The following is a 20,901-nucleotide window of genomic DNA, read 5'->3' on the forward strand; positions in this document are numbered from 1 at the left end:
CATTTATCACTTTGGAAGAAGAAGAAGAAGAAGAGAGAAAAAAGTTGCAGAGAAGAAGAGAGAAAATTTGTACATGAAAGATTAAAGAGGGTTATTTTGGGGAAGGTGATTACTGTTGTGGTATATTTGTTAAAGTTTTAGAATAGATGACAATTTTGTATACACGGAATAAAATAGTGGTAAAAATTTCAATTTCCCTATTATAAATATGGGAATCGAGTTTCATTCAAAGTTGCACTTCTCTGTTATTATGTAGTAATTTGGTGGTAAAAAAGATACCTACAAATTGCAGAAAGTAAGAGATGGCAAGCCCGAATCAGCAACATCAGCCAGAAATTTCTCAACCACGGGGCGGCGGGAGCAACCTCAACGATGACAAAAATTTTGACGATCAGCAGGTATTTACGTTTGTTTATTTTGTCTTAACTCAGCTATTCACGACATAGATATATATGATAATATTTTTGGGCTTTAAATCTGGACATAAAATTCACAACTTTCATTTTAATTGGCGCCTGAACTGAAATGAGATAACCAATGATAATTAACAGAGTCTGACAGATATATTTCTCTATGTTTTACTACAATTGTGAGAATATTAATACCTGATGAAGTTCTCCTAAACTTGATTTGGATACTTTGGGATAATTAGAAACCTGGATGGAAAAAGTTTGTGGCGTTTGTAGGCCCTGGTTTTCTTGTCTCAATGGCTTATATTGACCCTGGAAGCTGTAAGCTTCTCTCTTCCTACTATTGATGTGAACGTTTGTTTCTCTTTCTGGGTCTGTGTTTTTGTGACTAACAAACGCTTCTATGGTGTCATATTACAGTGGAAACTGATTTGCAAGCAGGAGCTAATCACCGATATGAGGTATATGAAACATAATTCTTCAAATATTATAATATACATCGAAAATAAAGAAGAGAAGAAAACAAACATGTTTGTCATGTCATTTTCAGCTATTATGGGTAGTTCTTGTCGCATTAATCTTTGCTTTTATAATCCAGTCCCTTGCTGCAAATCTTGGAGTATGCTCTGGTAAGTCAAAAAACTAACCAAATTACAAGTCAGATTATGTTGATGAATATTAACTACTAGATTACTTTTTCTTTAGTAAATAACAATAACTTAGTTCATTGGACTCTCAGGTAAACATTTATCAGAATTATGCAAGGCTGAGTACCCAAAATATGTCAAGTACTGCCTGTGGTTGCTGGCCGAAATAGCTGTCATAAACGCTGACATCCCAGAAGGCATCCAGAATTCTTAAATCATCTATAAATTCATTGTCTTACATTCGATACATTCATTTCAGAAAATACTACTAGAGATTCTGAGTTTGGGACTGACTGGGTAGGAAGTGCTTCCAAACAGAAGCACTAAACCTAACAATAACATGCTATAATTTGAATTCTAAAAGAAAAAAACATTAATTTCAAGAAAACACTTTAAATTCAACCTTTAAAGTATTTCATTTAACATTTGCATTGTTTTTTTTTTTCTTCCCAGTGATTGGGACAGTCTTCGCGGAGTTCTCCTCACCGTCTTCAGCACTCTCTTGTTGCTCGGCCTGCAAAGATATGGGGTGATTTAACAGTTCATATTTAATATTTCGATCAATGGTCTTATCCCTCTTTGAACTGATTTAATTTATTTCCACTTGTGTATTTATTTTATATTTTGGAGCTTTAAAAATGATCATCAAGTCAACTTAGCTATGGATTATAACTTGTCATGACCTAAGTAGCACAGAACCTTACAATAGAATGCGTTTCCACGTTTCGGAAACGTTTCCGTTTCTGAAACTCTCCGAAACTTGTAGGAAACGTTTCAGGTTATTTCAAAATTTTTGATAAATTTTGAAACACGTTTATTTTATAAGAAAAATTATGAAATCGATTAAACACATATCTTTTATATTTTCAAATCGAAAATGTCTTTAAATCTCATATTGAATTCATCTCCTCTCAACTTTTTGATGTGTTACTCATCTCTTCCCCGACATATCATATAAATTGATGTGTATTATTATTTTTTTCTTAAATATCTACATACGTTTACTTAAGAACAATTTACAATAGGTTCTATGATTCTATTTTATAGTACTCTTTCTCTTCATTTTTTTTATTATTTATTTTTATATTATACAAGTTTATGTATTTTTATTATAAAAAATTTAGTATTTATAAAAAAAACCCTTATATTTTTTATATTTATAAGTTTCTTCATATTTTCGTTTCCTATATTTTTAAAAAAATGCGTTTCCAAGTTTTCGTTTCCGCTTTTTCACGTTCCTCTGTTTCCGTTTCCGTTTCCGTGCTACATAGTTGAGGTCCACCAATGATTGAAACAATGATAGTTGGTTTCAATAATCAAGTATCAAAAGGGATAGACAATAAGTTCTTGATAGAACTAATAATTAAGCCATAATGGCACGTATTTTGTATTGTATATATGTGAAATGTTTTTAAAAGATTTGACCCTTACATATACGTAATTTTCTTATAATTTATAAATATCATTGTTTCGGCGGCTTATGAAGAGATAACAAAAGGAATTGGGCTTTTGGCCCAATTCATGTGTGATTCGGTGGATCCCTTTATGCACGAGAAAGATAGTGTTTAGTTTGTTTTTATATATCATTATTTAATTATTTTTTTATACTTTTACAAAATAGAAGTTACATCACTAAATTCAGTTTCCATGATAATATTAATATTATTAAATAATATTTTTAAAAGTTACCCATTAGTGTTCTTCATAGCCAACGTCGATGTGTTTTTATTGCAACCTAATGTCCTAATTTTCGACCATAAAAGGTCTTCATATTTGTACCAAAATATGCACAAGTCAATTTCATACAAGATTTCCTTACTTGCAGATTCTACATTTATAATTTATTTTGTTAATCTTAAATCAAGGGTATTCAAAATACTCTAAAAACTAAACCAAATCGAAAAATAAAATAACCGTAAAATTGATAAAATTATCGTGTTAAAATATTATAATAATCAAAAATTTGGTTCTATTTTTGGTTTATTAAAATCTGAAAATTGGTTATCTAAATAGAATCGATTTTTAATTTTAAAAAATAATAAAAAATATTTTATAATAATTATTTATTAAAATACAATAAAAAAAGTCAAACGTTAAATTTTTTGTGGACGTGGCTCTATTTTCCTTACATTAAATGTGCGGTTCTCACGTTTTCCTTTGTTCTTTTAAATTAAACCACGTGACTTAGCTTTCTCTCATCCCTATTTTGTTTATGCCAAAAGATTTATTTTTATCCTCCAACTTTTAAAAACTCAAACATCTATTTATAATTTAAAAAATTAATCATTTTTTTCCAAAATTAAGTTAGAATTAAAAGTAAAATCATCATTTGAACAATAATATTCAAAGTTTATATTATTTTAACCCCTTAATTTGAAAAACTAACAATTTCCTCTAAAATTAAATTTTGAAAAGTAATATTTTATCCCCTACTTAGGGTTTCCAATTTCATCGACAAATTTTCAACCAACGATGTTTGATCTCTCTCCCTCTGATACTCAATATCAAATTGACAATGTCTAGATTCGACAAAATCTAGATAAAAAGTATTATCTAAAGGAAGTTAGTTTTGTCTTAACGATAACAACGACAATCTACATGAGGAGATCAGCCTCATCTAGACTGTCATCGTCGTCCAGACGAAACCGACTTCGTCTGGATGATGAAGATATAGACGAAGAGTCGAAACTCTTTGTTTGAATTCTATTAAATTCAGACATCATCAGTTCGATATTGAGTACCAAAAGAAGAGATGACACTGGGAGGGAGAGAGATCGGCCATCGTTGGCTAAAAATTTGCCAACGAAATTGGGAATCCTAGGTAGTCGAAAAATATCACTTTTCAAAACTTAATTTTGGAAGAAATTTTTAGTTTTTTAAATTAAATGAGTAAAATGATATAAACTTAGTTTTTCAACTACTCTGTTTCTCTTCAAGCCTTCTTTAACAAGGCCAAAGGACAATTTCCCACCCAAGGTTTAGTGAAAGGACATAATCTCACCCATTAACTGTCAAAAACTCAAACACCCACCTATCAATTAAAATTTACTATTGAAATTAAGGGTAAAATGGTTATTTAATTAAAAAATTTTAAAAACTAAAAAATTGTGACATTTCCCCCCTTAGGTTTAAAAACTAATATTTCCCACCACCCAAGGTTTGAAATTTGTCATTCTCCCCTAGGGTTTGGAATTTTTTTCCAGTTTCTTCCAACGAGTCAAGTCAGCCTTCCCCATTATTCTTTTGTTGGCGGCCAAAAAATAAGGTCGACGGATCTCAACCACGAGTAGAAGCATCTCCTTAGCGTCGTCGTCACGCTATTTGTCTCCCTAAAGATGTCGAGCGATTCGTCTCCTTGGTGTCTCTTTCATCGCACGATTTGTCTCTCCGACATCTCTTTCGTTGCGTGATTCATCTCCCCAGTGTTGTCATCGTGCGATTCATCTCTCCAATGTCTCTTTTGTCGACATTTGGTCTCCCTAGAGTCGATTGTCATCTATCGTCATTATGGTTGAAGCCCACTCGTGGGTTTTAAAGTTGTTAGTCATCAACGGTGGAAATCGACAACGTTTGGAGGCAGAGGGAGCACCGGTAAGGGAAAGAGTGCTAGGAGGAAGAGATTGACGGAGACAGAGATGGCGACAGAGAAGCTCGCCGGAAGGGACTAGAAAAAAGTTCCAAACCCTAGGTGAGAATGGTGAATTTTCAAACCTTCAGTGGGGAGAAATGTTAGTTTTTAAATCTAGGGGGGGAAATATGATAATTTTTTAGTTTGTAAATATTTTTAGCTAAATGACCATTTTACCATTGATTTCAACAGTAAATTTTAACTGATGGGTAGATATTTAGGTTTTTAAAAGTTAACAGGTGGGAACCTACCCTTTCACTAAACTTGGGTGGGAAATAGTGCTTTGGCCCTTTAACAATTGATTTCTATTCCCAAGCTCGCCGACAATGATTTTAGCATTTTGATCTTGTCTTCTTCAAGTCTTTTACTACTCTGATTCCTTTTTTTTTTGGGCCTGTTCTCCAATCTATGTTCGATGATAGTCAAGTCTTTTCCAGGGCAACAAAAACTTAACATGATAGTCAAGTCTTCAATCTATGATCTTTTTCTGTATTGATAATTTGTTGGAATTCGTTAGTTTCATTACTTTAGGCAGTTTGTTTTAGTTTTGTTAAAGGGCTATTGGTATGTTGCAGGGAGTGAAATCCTGGTATGATAATAGTAAATAATGAGCATTAGTTAGTTTTATAGTTTTATTTAAAGGAAATTGGTATGTTGCAGGGAGTAAAATTGCACTATAGTTACTGAATTAATGGTTTTGGTAATCCATATTGTCTTTACCAATGTGCTATGAAACTAGTAACAAAAGGGAAACTATAAAAAATGGCCAAAATACACCACACCCCCCCCCCCCCCCCCCCCCCCCCCCAAATTAAGCAAAAATGCCCAAATTCACTATTTTCAAGCAAAAAATGTCCAAATTCACTATTCCTAAGCAAAAATGCCCATAGCTTTTTCTAAAATGCCAAAATTACCTCTTCCCTCATCTCATTTATATAAACTCTCTCACTCTCACTCTCATTACATATATTTCTTATATCACTTAAATATTTATTTTCACTCTCATTTTTATTTAATATCAATTACTACGGGTTCGTTCGGAAAGAAGAAATTCATATTTCTGAATTCGAATCAAAAAAATCAATTCGTGAAAATTATATTGAAAATAACATATTATGAATAAATAGATATATTGAAATACCCTAAAATGTCAATAATAAAAAAATTACTGGAAAATCTAAAAAAACATATAATTACAAATATCAAATTTGAAAATTACATATCAAAAAAGTCTAGCCCGGTCACAAACAAACTCAAAATCATAAAAACCAAAAATCCTAAATTTGATAAAATAAAAAAATTGCATAATACACATTGAAACAGTTTTATTTTGGCCTCTAGATTCGGTGCAACCAGCTTTGCTGGTTGTCATTATAGAGTTCGAAACGAGCTTCGCATTGATATATTACAGGCCCCGTAACTCCTCTCAGATCAAAAGTTATGGTCGTTCAAAGTCTGTCCTATATAAACCCTATAGTTTTAATAAAAGTTAATTCCCCCCCAACCCACCGTATACACAGCAACAGCCCACTGTCACATGGCAAATTTCAAAAAAGCTCACAGTGGACTGAGGACTCTCACACAGCTCCCTAATATTTTGAAAACACTATTAAGCCCCCTAACCCACTGTCGACAATGGGAAACATTGTTCCCACTGAAGACTGTCGATCGCTTCGGAACGAATTTTTGGCCAAAAAATCGTCGTTTCAGCCTTCAATTTCAACACAAATCAAATCTACATAGGCTATAACACAAAACCCCTCAACCAATTCAACGAAAACAACCAAGAATCAAAACATTTAAAGCATTGTTCAAAATCGAAACCCTAAACCGCAAAATCTCACTCAAATCTCAATAATATGAACAATAACTTGATTCAAACAAGATGACGGAAGATATTCTAACGTGCTGTGCCATTTTCGGTTGCTGGAAAAAACGAAAATCGCTGAAAATCCGGCCGACAGTGCGATGACAATGGGACAGGGGAAAATTTTGAATTTTCCCCTGTTTTTGAACAGTGATTTCACAGTGGGAACAGGGGAAATTTGTTGGGTTTATATATGGGCAGTTTCAACATTTCACAAAAGTTGGGCATTTTTGCTTTAATCTGAATTTTTTGGGCAATTTCGCTTAAACCCCCTTACTTTTGTCTATTTTTTATAATCTCCTAAGATATGTTACATTGTAGTTATCAATTGATTATTTCAGCTCAAAGACTTAGTATTTGATTGAATTTGCTATTTCAAATAAATTCGATGTGTATTTTTCAGTGAGAAAAGTTTTACTCTTTTCAGGGTGTTGTTGTGTTAAACTTTAAACTTATCTGTAATCATATGTATGACTTACAGGGTGCTGGTCTTGAAAATCTTGGGAATACTTGTTTTCTCAATTCGGTTTTGCAGTGTCTGACTTACACAGAGCCTTTAGCAGCATACTTGCAGAGTGGCAAGCATCAAAATTCTTGTAAGTGGTTTTCTCATTTTTCTTTTTACCTCCATGAACACAATAAAAACTATATAAGCATGCAGATATCTGCATCAACTCATATTTTTAGGTAAACCTTTATATGTTATAATAGGGTTGTGGAAGCATATTCAGCTTTTATAACAATCTCTCATGGATACGTAGTTGCTTTATGAAAATAAAGTTCAAAGACTTGGATGGTTGTTCAGAAGATTCCGTGGTTTATATACTGTCAGTATGAGTGGGATTTATTTTTTAGATACAAGTAATTTGGGTAATGGCTTGTTGAGATGAGCAAATTGAATAAGTAGCCACTTTCAATGGAGTTTTTTACGTTTGTTTTAGTGCATTCTATTCACTACAAATCTGGATGATCCCATAGTATATTTTATTGGTATTAAGTTTTGTAGATAGCCTAAGAAAATCTATGGTTTATGGAGCTCCTGTGTTAAAATATATAAGCATGGTGATGATACCTTTTCTTAATCCCTTGTTATGTTTTTAAATTTTCATGTAAGCATGCATGATGTTGATTTCAAAGTGACTTAGTTGGTCTTTCTCCTTTCTAGCACACAAGTAATGTATTTGAAAAAGAAGAGATGAAGAAGATGTCTCTTTATTGCACTTGCCATTTATGGCCGTAAATGGCATAAATGGCATAAATGGCAGTCCTACGGTATCCAAATAATAACAAATATCATGTCTGATATTTGTTTTATTAGATATATATATATATATATATTTATATATATGCTTTTGTTTTATTATTATCAGTTTCTTTTGGCTCTGTGCATACCCATTTTAATTGAAGTTCTTGTGATGTTGTTGTCTCTGGTACTTGGTGTCTCCTTTTAATTAACCGTTATTGTACATATCCTGTGTGTGCATCTTAAATGGAAGCTCTTTCGGTGCTGATTTTTAATTACTGGTTTATGAAGGTCGCATTTCTGGGTTTTGTGCCTTGTGTGCCATTCAGAAACATGTTAGCCGTGCTCTACAAGCCCCTGGGAGAATACTAGCACCAAAGGATCTTGTTGTAAACTTGCGATGTATCCTTGCTAATGTCTTGTGTGTTCTATTTATTGTCTGTTAAATGGTAGCGATTTAACATTTTTTTTGGGAGTGTTGAACATAGATTGAAGAACAGACCAAAAAATGCGACCTTCATAAACCAAAAAAAAACTTGACTATCATGTTAAGTTTTTTTGGGAGTGTTGAAAGGGCAATGAAAGTCAATTTAAAATTTTTGGGCACATAGAAACACCACATAAACCTTCACAGGATTCATTTGTAATCGATTAACATACATGCATACATATGTATAAACAATTATACAACAGAGTAAAATTTAGGATGCAAATTAACCTATGTTAACAGCTCCTTCACTTTGACAACCTTCAAACTTTGTTACAACTTCTTTTGAACCTACAGAAAAGGGCATACCTTGGTATCTACACAAAATATGGACTCTAGGAGGCTTGAATGTGCATTGACACACTACTAAGAGCCAATACACAGGAAAACATACAGTTAAAAATTATATTTTAACAGAAAGAATATGATTAAAAGTAATATCTTTTAACAATAGTTAAAACTAATTAGAGATGACAGTAATTCATACTACTAGGATTAAAGGGTTTGTAACACGCTTTAGGACTTCTCAGGTTATATCATCATTGGCTTTAGCGGCTCAACTTTCGTACTTCTACAAGTAATATAATTAAAGGGAGAAGGACTATTTCCCACCCATCTTTTGATGCTTTCTGAAAATGCCACCCACGGCAGATGAAAATCCAGTTTTTTCACTCATGAGCTGTTAAAATAGATGATATCTGTTTACATAAAGGTAAAATATCTATTTTACCCTTGTTAGATGAAATGACAAAAATACCCCTCAATTTAATTTCTCAAAATTGATGTGAGGGTTTTACCATTCACCCCTCTTAGGTTTTAGAAACTAACATTTTCACCTTACCTAAAGTTTTTAAACTTTAAAAACTAACATTTTCACCCCCAAACCTAGGGTTTCCATATTTTTCAAAATACAGCCGTCCCCCATAACTTTCAAAACTAGCATTTCACCCTTATTCTTCAACTTCATCTCCCGACATCTTCTCCGGCGTCGTCACCGGCCTCCTCCTTCTCTTGGTGCGACGAAGAGATCTTCATCTCCTCGTCGCACGGTGCGACGAAGAGACGGAGATCTCTTCGTCGCACGATGCGACGAAGAAACCTCTCTTCGTCGCTCGTCGTCCAGATCTGGGAGATCGGTTTCAAACTTCGCTCGTCGTCCAGATCTGGGAGATCGCTCGACGAAGGTCTCTCTTCTTCTCTCTTCGTGGCTCATCGCATCTAGAAGATGCGACGACTAAGGACGACGAAACGTTGTCCTTCGTCTGTTCTTCCAGATCTGGGCGACGAAGGGTCGTCCTTCATCGTCCTTTGTAGTCAGAGATGGGAGATCGGTCGAATACGTCGGCCATCGATGGTGGTCGGAGAAGGAGTAAACCCTAGGGGTGAAATCAAACTTTTCAAACTTTGAGGATGGGTTAGTTATTAGTTTTTAAAACCTGGAGGGGGGAAACGGTAAAATTTAAAAGTTTTAAGGTTTTAAATAACAAATGACGATTTTGCCCCTGTCCCTAACTGAAAAATTGGACGGCAGTTTGGTCACAGGTGGGAAAACTGGATTTTCATCTGCCGTGGGTGGCAATGTGAGAACGCATCAAAAGTTGGATGGGAAATAGTCCTTCTTCCTATATTAAATTATATTTTCAAATATTATTAATTTTTATTAATATTTAATTATTAATATTTTTAACCAATCATATCCAACTAATTCACCAATCTTACCCCAATCCTTCTGACACGATTGATGTGATCCACAAACTTGACATGACCAACAATTTTGTGACATCCATGCAAAAAAGAGGGCCTATACCATACTGCGGGCGGTACCAATTTGTCAATTCTTTAGAGTACTCAATTAAGAAATTATAAGTCAAATCTTCAAAATATATTTACACTTATCCATGGATTTTATTATACATTTTCTCTCGTTATCGGCCGTAGAGTATTATTTAGTCGTTGACCAAAATAACAAGGGGCGAAGTCATGGTACATGTATATTTCAAAGACGTCATCCATTTATAAATAAAATCAGGTGGTAGTAATCTCAAGCACCTGCCTTGTGCAAGTTTGCACGTGCCCTATGCAAGTTTGCCAAACCCGAATGTATGTGAATCAAATGGTAGGCTTACTCAGCATCCGCAAATAGTTTATGTGGAGGAGGAAAAAATAGCTAACCACGGGTTGGTTTATAATTGATTTGAAAGCCTACCAGGTGTTTGGTTTAAAAAATATTTTATAAAATATTGATATAAAGATAAATTATTTTAAATATTATTTAATATAAATTATTAATATATTTGATAAAAATAGATAAATATAACTAATTATTATGTTTGATTTAAGAAAATAAAATAATAATAAAATTATCTGTATCTATTTTTTATATACAAATATGTATATATTTATATATGACATCACGTGATTAGTTGATTTTAAATTTGAAATAAAATAACATCTAATCATACAATAAAACAGATAAGTATGCACATATTTGTGTATCTAAAGTAGGTATATATAATATTGCTCATAAAACAATATTAAGATATAATTTTACTTAAATATCTTTGGATACAATTATTTTAAAATACATTTTATATTTCTTGTTATATCTATTAAAAGTGAGGGTATTTTAGTCTAAAAAATTAATAAATCAGAATAAAATTATAATAAAATAACATTATATTGGTAATGATAATCAAATTATCATCTACATTCTTGTCACATCACTATTAATAATATAATATTATAATAATCTTTTAGTACTAACAAATCAAATAAAGCAATGTAAGTAATAATAAAACATATCTATTAAAGTAATATTTTTTCACTGCAAACCAAACAACCCATTAAAGATTACTCTAATAATTTATTTTTTTTAATTTTGTTTAGTTTATCAGATAACAAAAGATTTTGGTAATTTTTTATTACCAATGGTAATATGACAAATAATATAAAAGGGTGTTTGCTTCAAGTATTAAAAGATTATTTTAATAATCTATCTTTTATTATCGATATTATTTTATTTGGTTTATCAGATAATCAAATATTTCGATAATCTTTTATTACCAATGATGATATGACAGATAATATAAGAATTAATTTAATTACCATCTCCACCTTAGATATTAAAATATTACCAAGATAATCTTGATTTTATTATAATTATTGTCTTATATATTAATTTTTTAGAACAAAATAACCTTATTTTCAATTAATATAATAAGTAATATCAAAAATATTTTAGAATAATTATACCCAAAGACATTTAAGTAAAATAATATTTTAATATTATTTTTATTATCTTTAATCAAACACAATAATTATTTATATCTATCAATATTTATCACATTTTATTAAATATAATAATAATTTATACTCAATAATCTTCTAAGTAATCTATTTTTAAGATAATTTTTTATTTTTAGTAATAAAATATTACTCAAACCATACGCATCTTAAGAAGTAATTTGACTATCACTTTCACTTTGAGCATTAAAAAATTATTAAGATAATCTTAATTTTATTACAATTTTACGCTATTTATTAATTTTTACTCATTTTCAATTAATATAATAAGTAACATAAAAATGTTTTAAAATAATTATAACCGAAGACATTTAAATAAAATAATATTATTTTATTACATCAAACTAAATATAATAGATATTATTAACATATTTTTATCAAATATATAGTAATAATTTATGATTTATATATAATAATTTTTCAAAAAATTTACTTTTATAATAATATTTCATTTTATTAATAAAACAATACCCGACCTAGACCGTTCAGTATCCTTGTTTCACGCAACATCCTGCAGAATTTTATTTTGGTGTCCTTTAGCTCAAAATATCAAAGAAATAAATAATGGGAATGTATGGATTTTGAGTGCCAGCCACAAATTCTGGAAAGAAATAAATCCAAAGGCTAAACCACAAGAAACCAAGTATTATCTATAAAAGCTTGGGATGATGTATGGATTCTACTGAATCGGAAATTAATAAATGTTCTCAAAGAAAATGGAGCATGCCACCAATCGAGGATGAGTAATGTGGAGTGAGTGGCTAACCCTACCCAGCGAGCAGGGAGCATGCATGCGTAGTTATTTAATTAATCAAACCTACATATAATTTCGGAGATGTGTCAGCATGTAATTGTCTTAAAGTGGGGTTAGGTAGCAGTAATCTGAATTTTGGACTAGGTACCTACCCTTCTAGATTTTAAAAATTAATATTTTTATTTTTATCATAATTTTTTAAACTTTGAAAAACAATATCCCTCCACCCCCCTCAATCTAAGATTTTTTTTCTTCTCTTTTTCGATCATTGGTGGCGACGCTTTCAATCCTAAGCCATAAATGAAACATTGACCACCAGATCTTTTTCTCACTAACACAATTTGTCATCAACGAAGACATGTCTTCATCGATTCTTGTAGAATCAACAATCAATGAAGATGATTCTTCGTTGATGAGCAATCGTGTCAGAGAGATAAAAATCTCATGGGCGATCATGTCGATGTTGGTTTAGGGTGAAAATGGAAAGTTATCGGTGATCAGAGATGATAGCCAAAAAGAGAAAGAAAGAAAACCCTTGGTTTGGGGGATGAAAATATCACTTTTTAAAACTTGAAAACTTTTGACATGAGTAAAATTGTTAATTTTCAAAACCTAAGAGAGAAAATGTAATGAATTATATAATTTTTTAATATTATTATTAAAATAATGATTTTATCCATAACACTAACTAAAAATTTTAATAGAATTTTACTTATAATACATGTTTGAGTTTTTAATAGTTAGATGATGAAACTTTAAGATTTTACTATATATGCGATAGGAACAAGTCTTTTGACCTTATTATAAATATTCATAACACTAGTATTGTTATCCATATGGTTATAATAAATTACTTTTCGCATTATTTTTTAATCTAACTACTTGCATCACCATTAAAACCAAATTTTCTATCGCATTCATGTGATGTTTAAAATTCTTTGAATATTAAGTGGGGACTTCAGCATCAATATTTTTGACAACAACAATAATAATAAACATTCAAATATATAAATACATATATATACATCCATACATACACATATATTAAGAAACGATAAATGATAGAAAGTGACAAAATGTGAAGCATGAACCTTTCCACTATAAATTAAAAAATATATATATTATATATACAATTTTTATGTACAATCTTATACATAATTTTTATGCATAAATAACACGTATCATCATATAATTAGATAATTAAAAATTAAAGATAAAATAACACTCAATCATATAGTGATATATCATTATTTGTATATAAAATTATGTACAAAGTATTATTGTATAGAAAATAAAGAGTTGCATCAACATCACCCACATGGCAAATTAAGTATCATTTCTAATTAAAGAACTTGGTATGACTTTAAGGGGATATTTGGTTTGGGTAATATTTTATTATCAAAATAGAGAGATTTCCTTGAAGATAGATTACTTTGAAGATTACTGGGTATAAATTATTATTATGTTTGATAAATTTTGTTAGGTATAAATAATTATTATGTTTGGTTAATTGTAATAAAAGAATACTAGTAAATTATTTTACTTAAATGTCCTTAAATATAATTATTTTTAAATTTTTTTATATTATTTGTTATATTAATTAAAAATAAATTTATTTTTGTCCAAAAAATTAATAAATAATAATATAATTATAATAAAATCAAGATTATCTTGGTAATCTTTTAATACCTAAGGTGAATGTAATAATCAAATTACCACCTATATTATTTGTCATACCAACATCGATAATAAAATATTATCGTAATTTTTTATTATTGATAAACCAAATAAAATAATATAAATAATAAGAGATAATCTTTAAATCTCTATAACCAAACGACCCTAATTGACATATCATCTTTTATATATATATATATATATATTTGAATTTTGTCATCCGTTCCAAACAAACGGCGGCTTAAGGAAGACTAACCATTATTTACTATAAATATGGGAGTCGAGTTTCATTCAAAGTTGCACTTGTATGTTTTTAAGTAGTAATTTGGTAATGAACAAGAGACTTACAAATAGCAGAAAGTGAGAGATGGCAAGCCGGAATCAGCAACAACAACCAGAAATTTCTCAATCATGGGGCAGCGGGAGCAACCGCATAGCTGCTATCAATGTAGAGGGAACGACACCATCTCCCAATGTCACTACCAACAACGATGACAAAAGTTTTGTCGATCAGCAGGTCTTTACGTTTGTTTATTTGGTCTTAACTCAACCCATTATTCACGACATAGATATATGTATGATGATTAACTGATATTTTCCTACACTTTGTGAGAATATCAATACCTGATGAAATTCTCTTGAACTTGATTTTGATAATGATTAGAAACATGGATGGAAAAAGTTTTTGGCGTTCGTAGGCCCTGGTTTCCTTGTATCAATCGCTTATCTTGACCCAGGAAACAGTAGGCTTCTCTATTTCTGATGTCTCTGTGAATGTTTGCTTCTCTTTCTAGGTCTTTGTTTGTGACTAACAAACTTTTCTATGGTGTCATATTACAGTGGAAACTGATTTGCAAGCAGGAGCTAATCACCAATATGAGGTATAAGAAACAAAATTCTTCGAAAATAAAGAAGAGAAGCTTTTCTCTTCTTCAAATTGAAGGTGGAAAAAGAAAATAACATGTTTGTCATTTTCAGCTATTATGGGTAATTCTTATCGGATTGATCTTCGCTCTTATAATCCAGTCCCTTGCTGCAAATCTTGGTGTAAGCACTGGTAAGTCACAAAACCAAAATTACAAGTCAAAATAAGTTGATGAATATTAACTAATTGATTACTTTTTCTTTAGTAATTAACAAGAACTTATTTGATTAAACTCTCAGGCAAACATTTATCAGAATTATGCAAGGCTGAGTACCCAAGATTTGTCAAGTACTGCCTGTGGTTGCTGGCCGAATTAGCTGTCATAGCCGCTGATATCCCAGAAGGCATGCAGAATTCTTAAATCGTCATTAAATTCTTTGTCGTACATTTCATATATTTAAGGTTGGATTCAAATTGAGTATAGCTCAACTCATTTTGAAAGGAGTCAAACTCAAGTTCGGTTCTAATATTGAACTAAACTAAGTATTAAACACAACTCAATACTTCTGTAGAACAAAAAAAAAATACTAAAATATGACATAATTTTGATACAAATTTATCAAAACAGCATCATTTTAATTAAGGTTAGATTTGAGCCGAGCTCAAGCTCGGCTTGGTTTACATACAGCTGAGCTCGAGCTCGTTAAGCTTGTGAAAGCCAAGCTCGAACTCGGTTCGAATTCGATTTCACTCGTTTTTCGTTATTAAAACGATGTCGTTTTAATACATATTGGTTAAAACGACGTCATTTTGTATCAAAATTTTTAATTCGAAAATCTGGCTAGTAGCTCGAGCTTGAGCTCAAACGGGCTCGGTTCGAATCCAGCCCTAATTTTATTTTATTCGTATCAAATTTTTTCAAGTTTGCGAGTTTGACAAGCTGAACATCTGTCAAATTTGAGTTCAAGCACAAATTCGAAAATATTTAATTCTTTGACTTGAGTTTGCTTGAGCCGAGTTTGATTGACTCGAATCCAGCCCTAGATACATATTACATTCATTTCAGAAAAAACTACTACAAGTTCTGAGTTCTGGAGTAGTTCTGTAGGGCTTCCAGACAGAAGCGCTAAACCTGACAATATCATGCTATCATTAGTTTTCTAAAAGCAAAACAATTAATTCAAAGAAAACACTTTAAATTCAACCTTTTGAGTATTTCATTTAACATTTGTATTGCTTTTTCCTTTCTTCTCAGTGATTGGGACAGCCTTCGCATTAAATATACTCTTTCACATCCCAGTATGGGTTGGAGTTCTCCTCACTGGCTTCAGCACTCTCTTGTTGCTCAGCCTCCAAAGATATGGGGTAATTTAACAGTTCATATTTAGTATTTCACTCAATCCTTTACTATTACTGGTCAAGCATCAAAATCAACATTGAATAAGGTGATATTATAAAATTTTCAGCGTATCCTTCCACTTATTGTATGTATGCATTCTGTAACTATTCTAGCCTTATCCCTCTTTGAACTGATTTAATTTATTTCCATTTGTGCCTTGTTTTTATATTTTTGGAGCTTTAAAATAAATTATCTTTAAGTCAACTTAGCTGATGGATAACTTGTCACGCCTATAGTTAATCTTCATAGAACAAAAACGGTAGTTTCTCATGTTTAATCTCACTCTTTTATTTGAATGGTTAAATATGGTAGGTGAGGAAGCTGGAAATGTTGATAGCGATACTTGTAATCATAATGGCTGGTTGTTTCTTTGGAGAAATGAGTTATGTAAAGCCTCCTGCAGTCGATGTCCTTAAGGGCCTGTTTATTCCCAAGCTTAGTGGCCAAAGTGCTACAGGCGACGCCATCGCCCTACTGGGCGCCCTCGTCATGCCGTATGATTCATCAAACTTCACATATTTCTCAGAATCTAACGCTCAGAACATCAAAATCATTAAAAACTGACAAAAAAAAACCCATTTATTAATTATGCAGGCACAATCTGTTTCTGCACTCAGCTCTTGTGCTTTCCAGAAAAGTGCCCAATTCTGTCCGTGGCATAAAGGTAAGCTATAGTAAAATATTACCAACATTGAATGAATAAATACATACATTTTCAAGATGCAAATGTTTTGGTGGTAATAGCTCAAGACAAATAGTGCCCAATTCTGATTAATTCTGTCTTGATTTATACAGGATGCGTGTAGATATTTCCTTATAGAGAGTGGAATAGCCTTATTTGTAGCATTGTTAATCAATGTTGCGATAGTGTCGGTATCAGGCACTGTTTGCTCAGCCCCAAATCTCTCAGAAAATATCAGTGATCAATGCAATAATATTACACTCAACTCCGCTTCTTTCCTCCTCAAGGTCTAAATTATTCTGACAAAACAAAAAAAGAGGAAAAGAAAGAAAAAATCAATTCTCGTAGCGTCAAACATGATCAATATAGTCAATACTAACAGGAACTTGATTATTTCTGTGCAGAATGTGCTGGGAAAATTGAGCTCAATTGTTTATGGCATAGCCCTTCTGGCCTCAGGGCAATGCTCCACCATCACAGGAACTTATGCTGGACAATTTATTATGCAGGTCAACAGAAATATGGAAAGATAAAAAAATAAACTTCATTAATCACAAATTTCTTGGTAAAATTTTTATTTAGCTTCTGGGTTGTGTGATTTTCAGGGTTTCCTGGACATGAAAATGAGAAAATGGCTGAGGAATTTGATGACAAGGAGCATTGCTATTACACCAAGTCTCATTGTTTCAATTATTGGTGGACCTCAAGGGGCAGGAAGATTAATCATTATTGCTTCGGTTAGACAAAACAAATTCATTTAAAATAGGTTATTAAGTATAATATTATTTCTGTATCATGCCAAAACGTAAATATTTACTGAGTTTGAACTGCAGATGATGTTGTCATTTGAACTGCCATTTGCTCTCATCCCTCTTCTCAAATTTAGCAGCAGTAGCACCAAAATGGGACCCCACAAGAACTCTATTTATGTGAGTCTCGTTTTTCTGTTTTCTTGTCTTTTAGGTAAAGCTTTCCAATTAAAGTCAACCGTATTGAGGCTTGTATAAAACATAATCTTCTAAGAATCATGTTTTGATATTCTTCTCATTTTTCGCATGCAGATCATTGTAATTTCATGGATCTTGAGCCTGGGAATTATAGGCATCAATGTGTATTACTTGAGCACAGGATTTGTAGGTTGGTTAATCCACAACGACTTGCCCAAAGTGGGAAATGTGTTCATCAGCATCATAGTGTTTCCTCTTATGGCCATTTATCTATTAGCAATCATCTATTTAACTTTAAGAAAAGACACTGTTGTGACGTTTATTGAGCCCACAAAGGAAGATCCAGTTGCCCAAACCAATATGGAGAATGGGCTTGTATACCCTAATGGACAGATGGAATTGGGTCATGTACCTTACAGAGAGGATTTAGCCGATATCCCTCTACCATCGTAGAGGACTGCACCTTCCAATGGAAGGTGGTTTCTGTAATTAATTATAAAAAATGGCAAATAATGAGTTCTTGATAGAACCAATAATTAAGCTATAATGTTGAAAGGTGTTTTGTCTTGTGTATTTGTGATATATTTTAAAAGATTTGAATCTCTCAAATATGTAATCTCTTTATGATCTATAAACATCCGTGCTTCATAGTCTTATAAAAAGCTAACCAAAAAGATTGGCCTTGTATGCACAATATTGTAGGTTGATCACTCCCTATTGCTCCTATGCGACATTTAGTTAAATCTTTGAGTTAAGTCCGCCTTCCTCATCCCTGGTATACAAAAGAATGTCGCACACCAAATAAAAAAAAAACATAAAAGGAATGTTGGAAATAATAGCTCTATTACTTCTTGTGCTTGTTCCAACTTGATACACATGCTATACAATTGACCCTTTATATAGGCACAAACCTAAGAAATATCTAGCTAAGATATTGCACAACTGACCCTAAGAAAAGTCTAGATACTAGTTATACAAGATAAATATCACAAGTCCTAAAATTCTTTAAACACTTTTTATACACCTCTAGACTATTTCCCCATAAAAATTTGTTGGCACATTCCAGCATTTGGGTTGGGTAGGCTATGTTGCTTAACATGTGGGATAGACACACCCAAAATGAGGTTTGACACTGAAAACAAGTTATTACCCCATGGATTACTTCTTATGTATGCATGCAGGCTATGTTAGAACATTGTCCTACTGCACTGTCGACTGGCAACTCATGATACTCTCCCCCTCCTATTACATGATGCCCTCATCGCATTGCTGTAAGCCTTTTCCCAAGTCTTTATCTAGTCTACTCGCTTCTTCCTATTCTTGACTCTCCCAATCCAGTAAGTATTTTTCTCGAGTGTCCCGCAATGGCACTTTCGCAAGAGTCTTGTCCCTCCTGACTTGTGCATTTGGAATGCTCCTTGTCCCTTGCTTTCGTGGAACGCTCGATCACCTCTACACCGTCTATATGTTCTGTAGCACTTTTCCTTAGATGACATTGATGCTTCACAAGATGCCTCGGAAGGTTGGATACAATCCTCATCCAACACATCAATGACTTCTCCCAATGCTTCTTTGATCTCTTGAACTTAAGAGGCGTGGTCTGGCATGGCACTATAACACGCGACTTAGTTTCCAATTGTGGTTTAATGCGGGGATTCCCTTTTTGCTTTGTAGGCATCCCCTTCGACAAATCGGCGTGCACTCTATCTTTGACCCTTCATGGCTATCTCGAGTCTTCCTAAATATGTTCTTTGACACACCTAACTACTCCTTTAACGCTGCTGCAACTGTCAATTTTTCTCACACTACGCCCTCAGAAAATGTCATGCCAAAAATTAACTTGACCTAGAGGGTTGCTTCTTTTGATAGTGGTACCATGCTTGTGGACCCATCCTCTAAAATAATCAATGAGTCAACAAATGCGATTAGAACCTCCTTCACTTTGCCAATGAACTCCATTCCAAATACTACCGGATAGTCATCAAGCACCAAAACTAAAAAATCTACTTTGCTTGACCACTGACGCAGGCAAACTCGCACTTTGCGTGCAACACCGAAAATCACCTTTGGCTCGGAATTCATTACCTTCAGTCATCTCTGCATCCTTTCATACTTAATACTAAGTTGGTTGGTATGGCTTACCTCCATGAAATTATGGGCAACACCCGAACACCCTGCTCGCCCAATTTAACAGGCATGAAAAGACGCCCTTTGTTCTCAATCTTTGCTCCATCCGCCTTGGCTTTTATAGCATTTAGAATATGAAGAGAACCTACTTTTACTTCTTGCTGCGACTCCTGCTTCTCGACGAGGTATTGGGAACTTGTTATATATTAGACAGTCTCTGGCTATGCGTGATTTGTCACAAAGAAAACACTTCAGAGGTGCTTTCCCCTTGCCTCCATCTCTATTGTCTCAGTTGTCCCTCTAGGTTGGACTGCCCTTATGCTTTTCGCACCAAACCGAACTTTTTTTTTTTTTTCCAAACAATTTTTTTAGTTTACTTTAAAAAGGTTCCTTTTTAATTAGCATCAAATTGAATTGTGCATACCTCTTATGACAAATCATTCAAAAAGATGACTTTTCATGTTAAAAATTTTAATATGGGTAATACTTTAACTTAAAGTTATATTCAAATCAAATTTACTTAAACATAATTATTAGTTTAACTCAATCAAACATGAAATAAATAATGATGGCTTAAACTTTAGTCATGATTTTAAGAATTTACCAAACTTGACTTGAGCTCAACAATTTTTTTGACTTTAAAAAATATTTTTAAAAATTTTATTATTTCCAATAAAAAACAAGAAAATTGAATTATAATGTGGAAGAAAAAAAAAGCAAGTTTATTTATAATGAATGGGATAATTGTTAAAATTATTATCATCTGATGTGTTTTTAGAAATTGGGTTATGAATTTTTAGATTATTTTTCTCACCTAATATATATTTTTTTTTTGCCAATTATTAAAAAAATAATTAAAAATTCA

General features: G+C 32.3%; 2 protein-coding genes across 2 annotated transcripts; both read left to right on the top strand.

Annotated features, from left to right (window-relative positions):
• The first annotated feature begins 275 nt into the window (after positions 1 to 275).
• LOC123202885 (metal transporter Nramp5-like) lies at positions 276 to 1,271 on the top strand. Its single transcript, XM_044619039.1, has 5 exons — positions 276 to 398; positions 653 to 731; positions 831 to 871; positions 961 to 1,039; positions 1,150 to 1,271. Exons 1-5 carry the CDS (start codon positions 303 to 305, stop codon positions 1,269 to 1,271), a joined length of 417 nt encoding a protein of 138 aa, XP_044474974.1. The 5' UTR covers positions 276 to 302.
• Positions 1,272 to 14,383: 13,112 nt separating this feature from the next.
• On the top strand, positions 14,384 to 18,362 carry LOC123202886 (metal transporter Nramp5-like). The gene is made up of 13 exons (XM_044619040.1): positions 14,384 to 14,533; positions 14,681 to 14,759; positions 14,857 to 14,897; positions 14,995 to 15,073; positions 15,181 to 15,285; positions 16,137 to 16,246; positions 16,593 to 16,774; positions 16,875 to 16,944; positions 17,076 to 17,249; positions 17,367 to 17,471; positions 17,568 to 17,699; positions 17,796 to 17,891; positions 18,024 to 18,362. Exons 1-13 carry the CDS (start codon positions 14,384 to 14,386, stop codon positions 18,360 to 18,362), a joined length of 1,662 nt encoding a protein of 553 aa, XP_044474975.1.
• Positions 18,363 to 20,901: the final 2,539 nt, after the last annotated feature.

This window comes from Mangifera indica, chromosome 19, assembly GCF_011075055.1.
Source record: "Mangifera indica cultivar Alphonso chromosome 19, CATAS_Mindica_2.1, whole genome shotgun sequence".
Lineage (NCBI taxonomy): Eukaryota > Viridiplantae > Streptophyta > Magnoliopsida > Sapindales > Anacardiaceae > Mangifera > Mangifera indica.

What these genes read in the sequence shown, in the direction of transcription:
- LOC123202885 (XM_044619039.1), top strand. Translation starts at nt 303, where the DNA reads ATGGCAAGCCCGAATCAGCAACATCAGCCAGAAATTTCTCAACCACGG. An exon ending in GAGCTAATCACCGATATGAG is followed by an intron (nt 872 to 960) that starts GTATATGAAACA and finishes TGTCATTTTCAG; the next exon opens with CTATTATGGGTAGTTCTTGT. An exon ending in AAATCTTGGAGTATGCTCTG is followed by an intron (nt 1,040 to 1,149) that starts GTAAGTCAAAAA and finishes TTGGACTCTCAG; the next exon opens with GTAAACATTTATCAGAATTA.
- LOC123202886 (XM_044619040.1), top strand. Translation starts at nt 14,384, where the DNA reads ATGGCAAGCCGGAATCAGCAACAACAACCAGAAATTTCTCAATCATGG. An exon ending in AAAGTTTTGTCGATCAGCAG is followed by an intron (nt 14,534 to 14,680) that starts GTCTTTACGTTT and finishes GATAATGATTAG; the next exon opens with AAACATGGATGGAAAAAGTT. An exon ending in GAGCTAATCACCAATATGAG is followed by an intron (nt 14,898 to 14,994) that starts GTATAAGAAACA and finishes TGTCATTTTCAG; the next exon opens with CTATTATGGGTAATTCTTAT.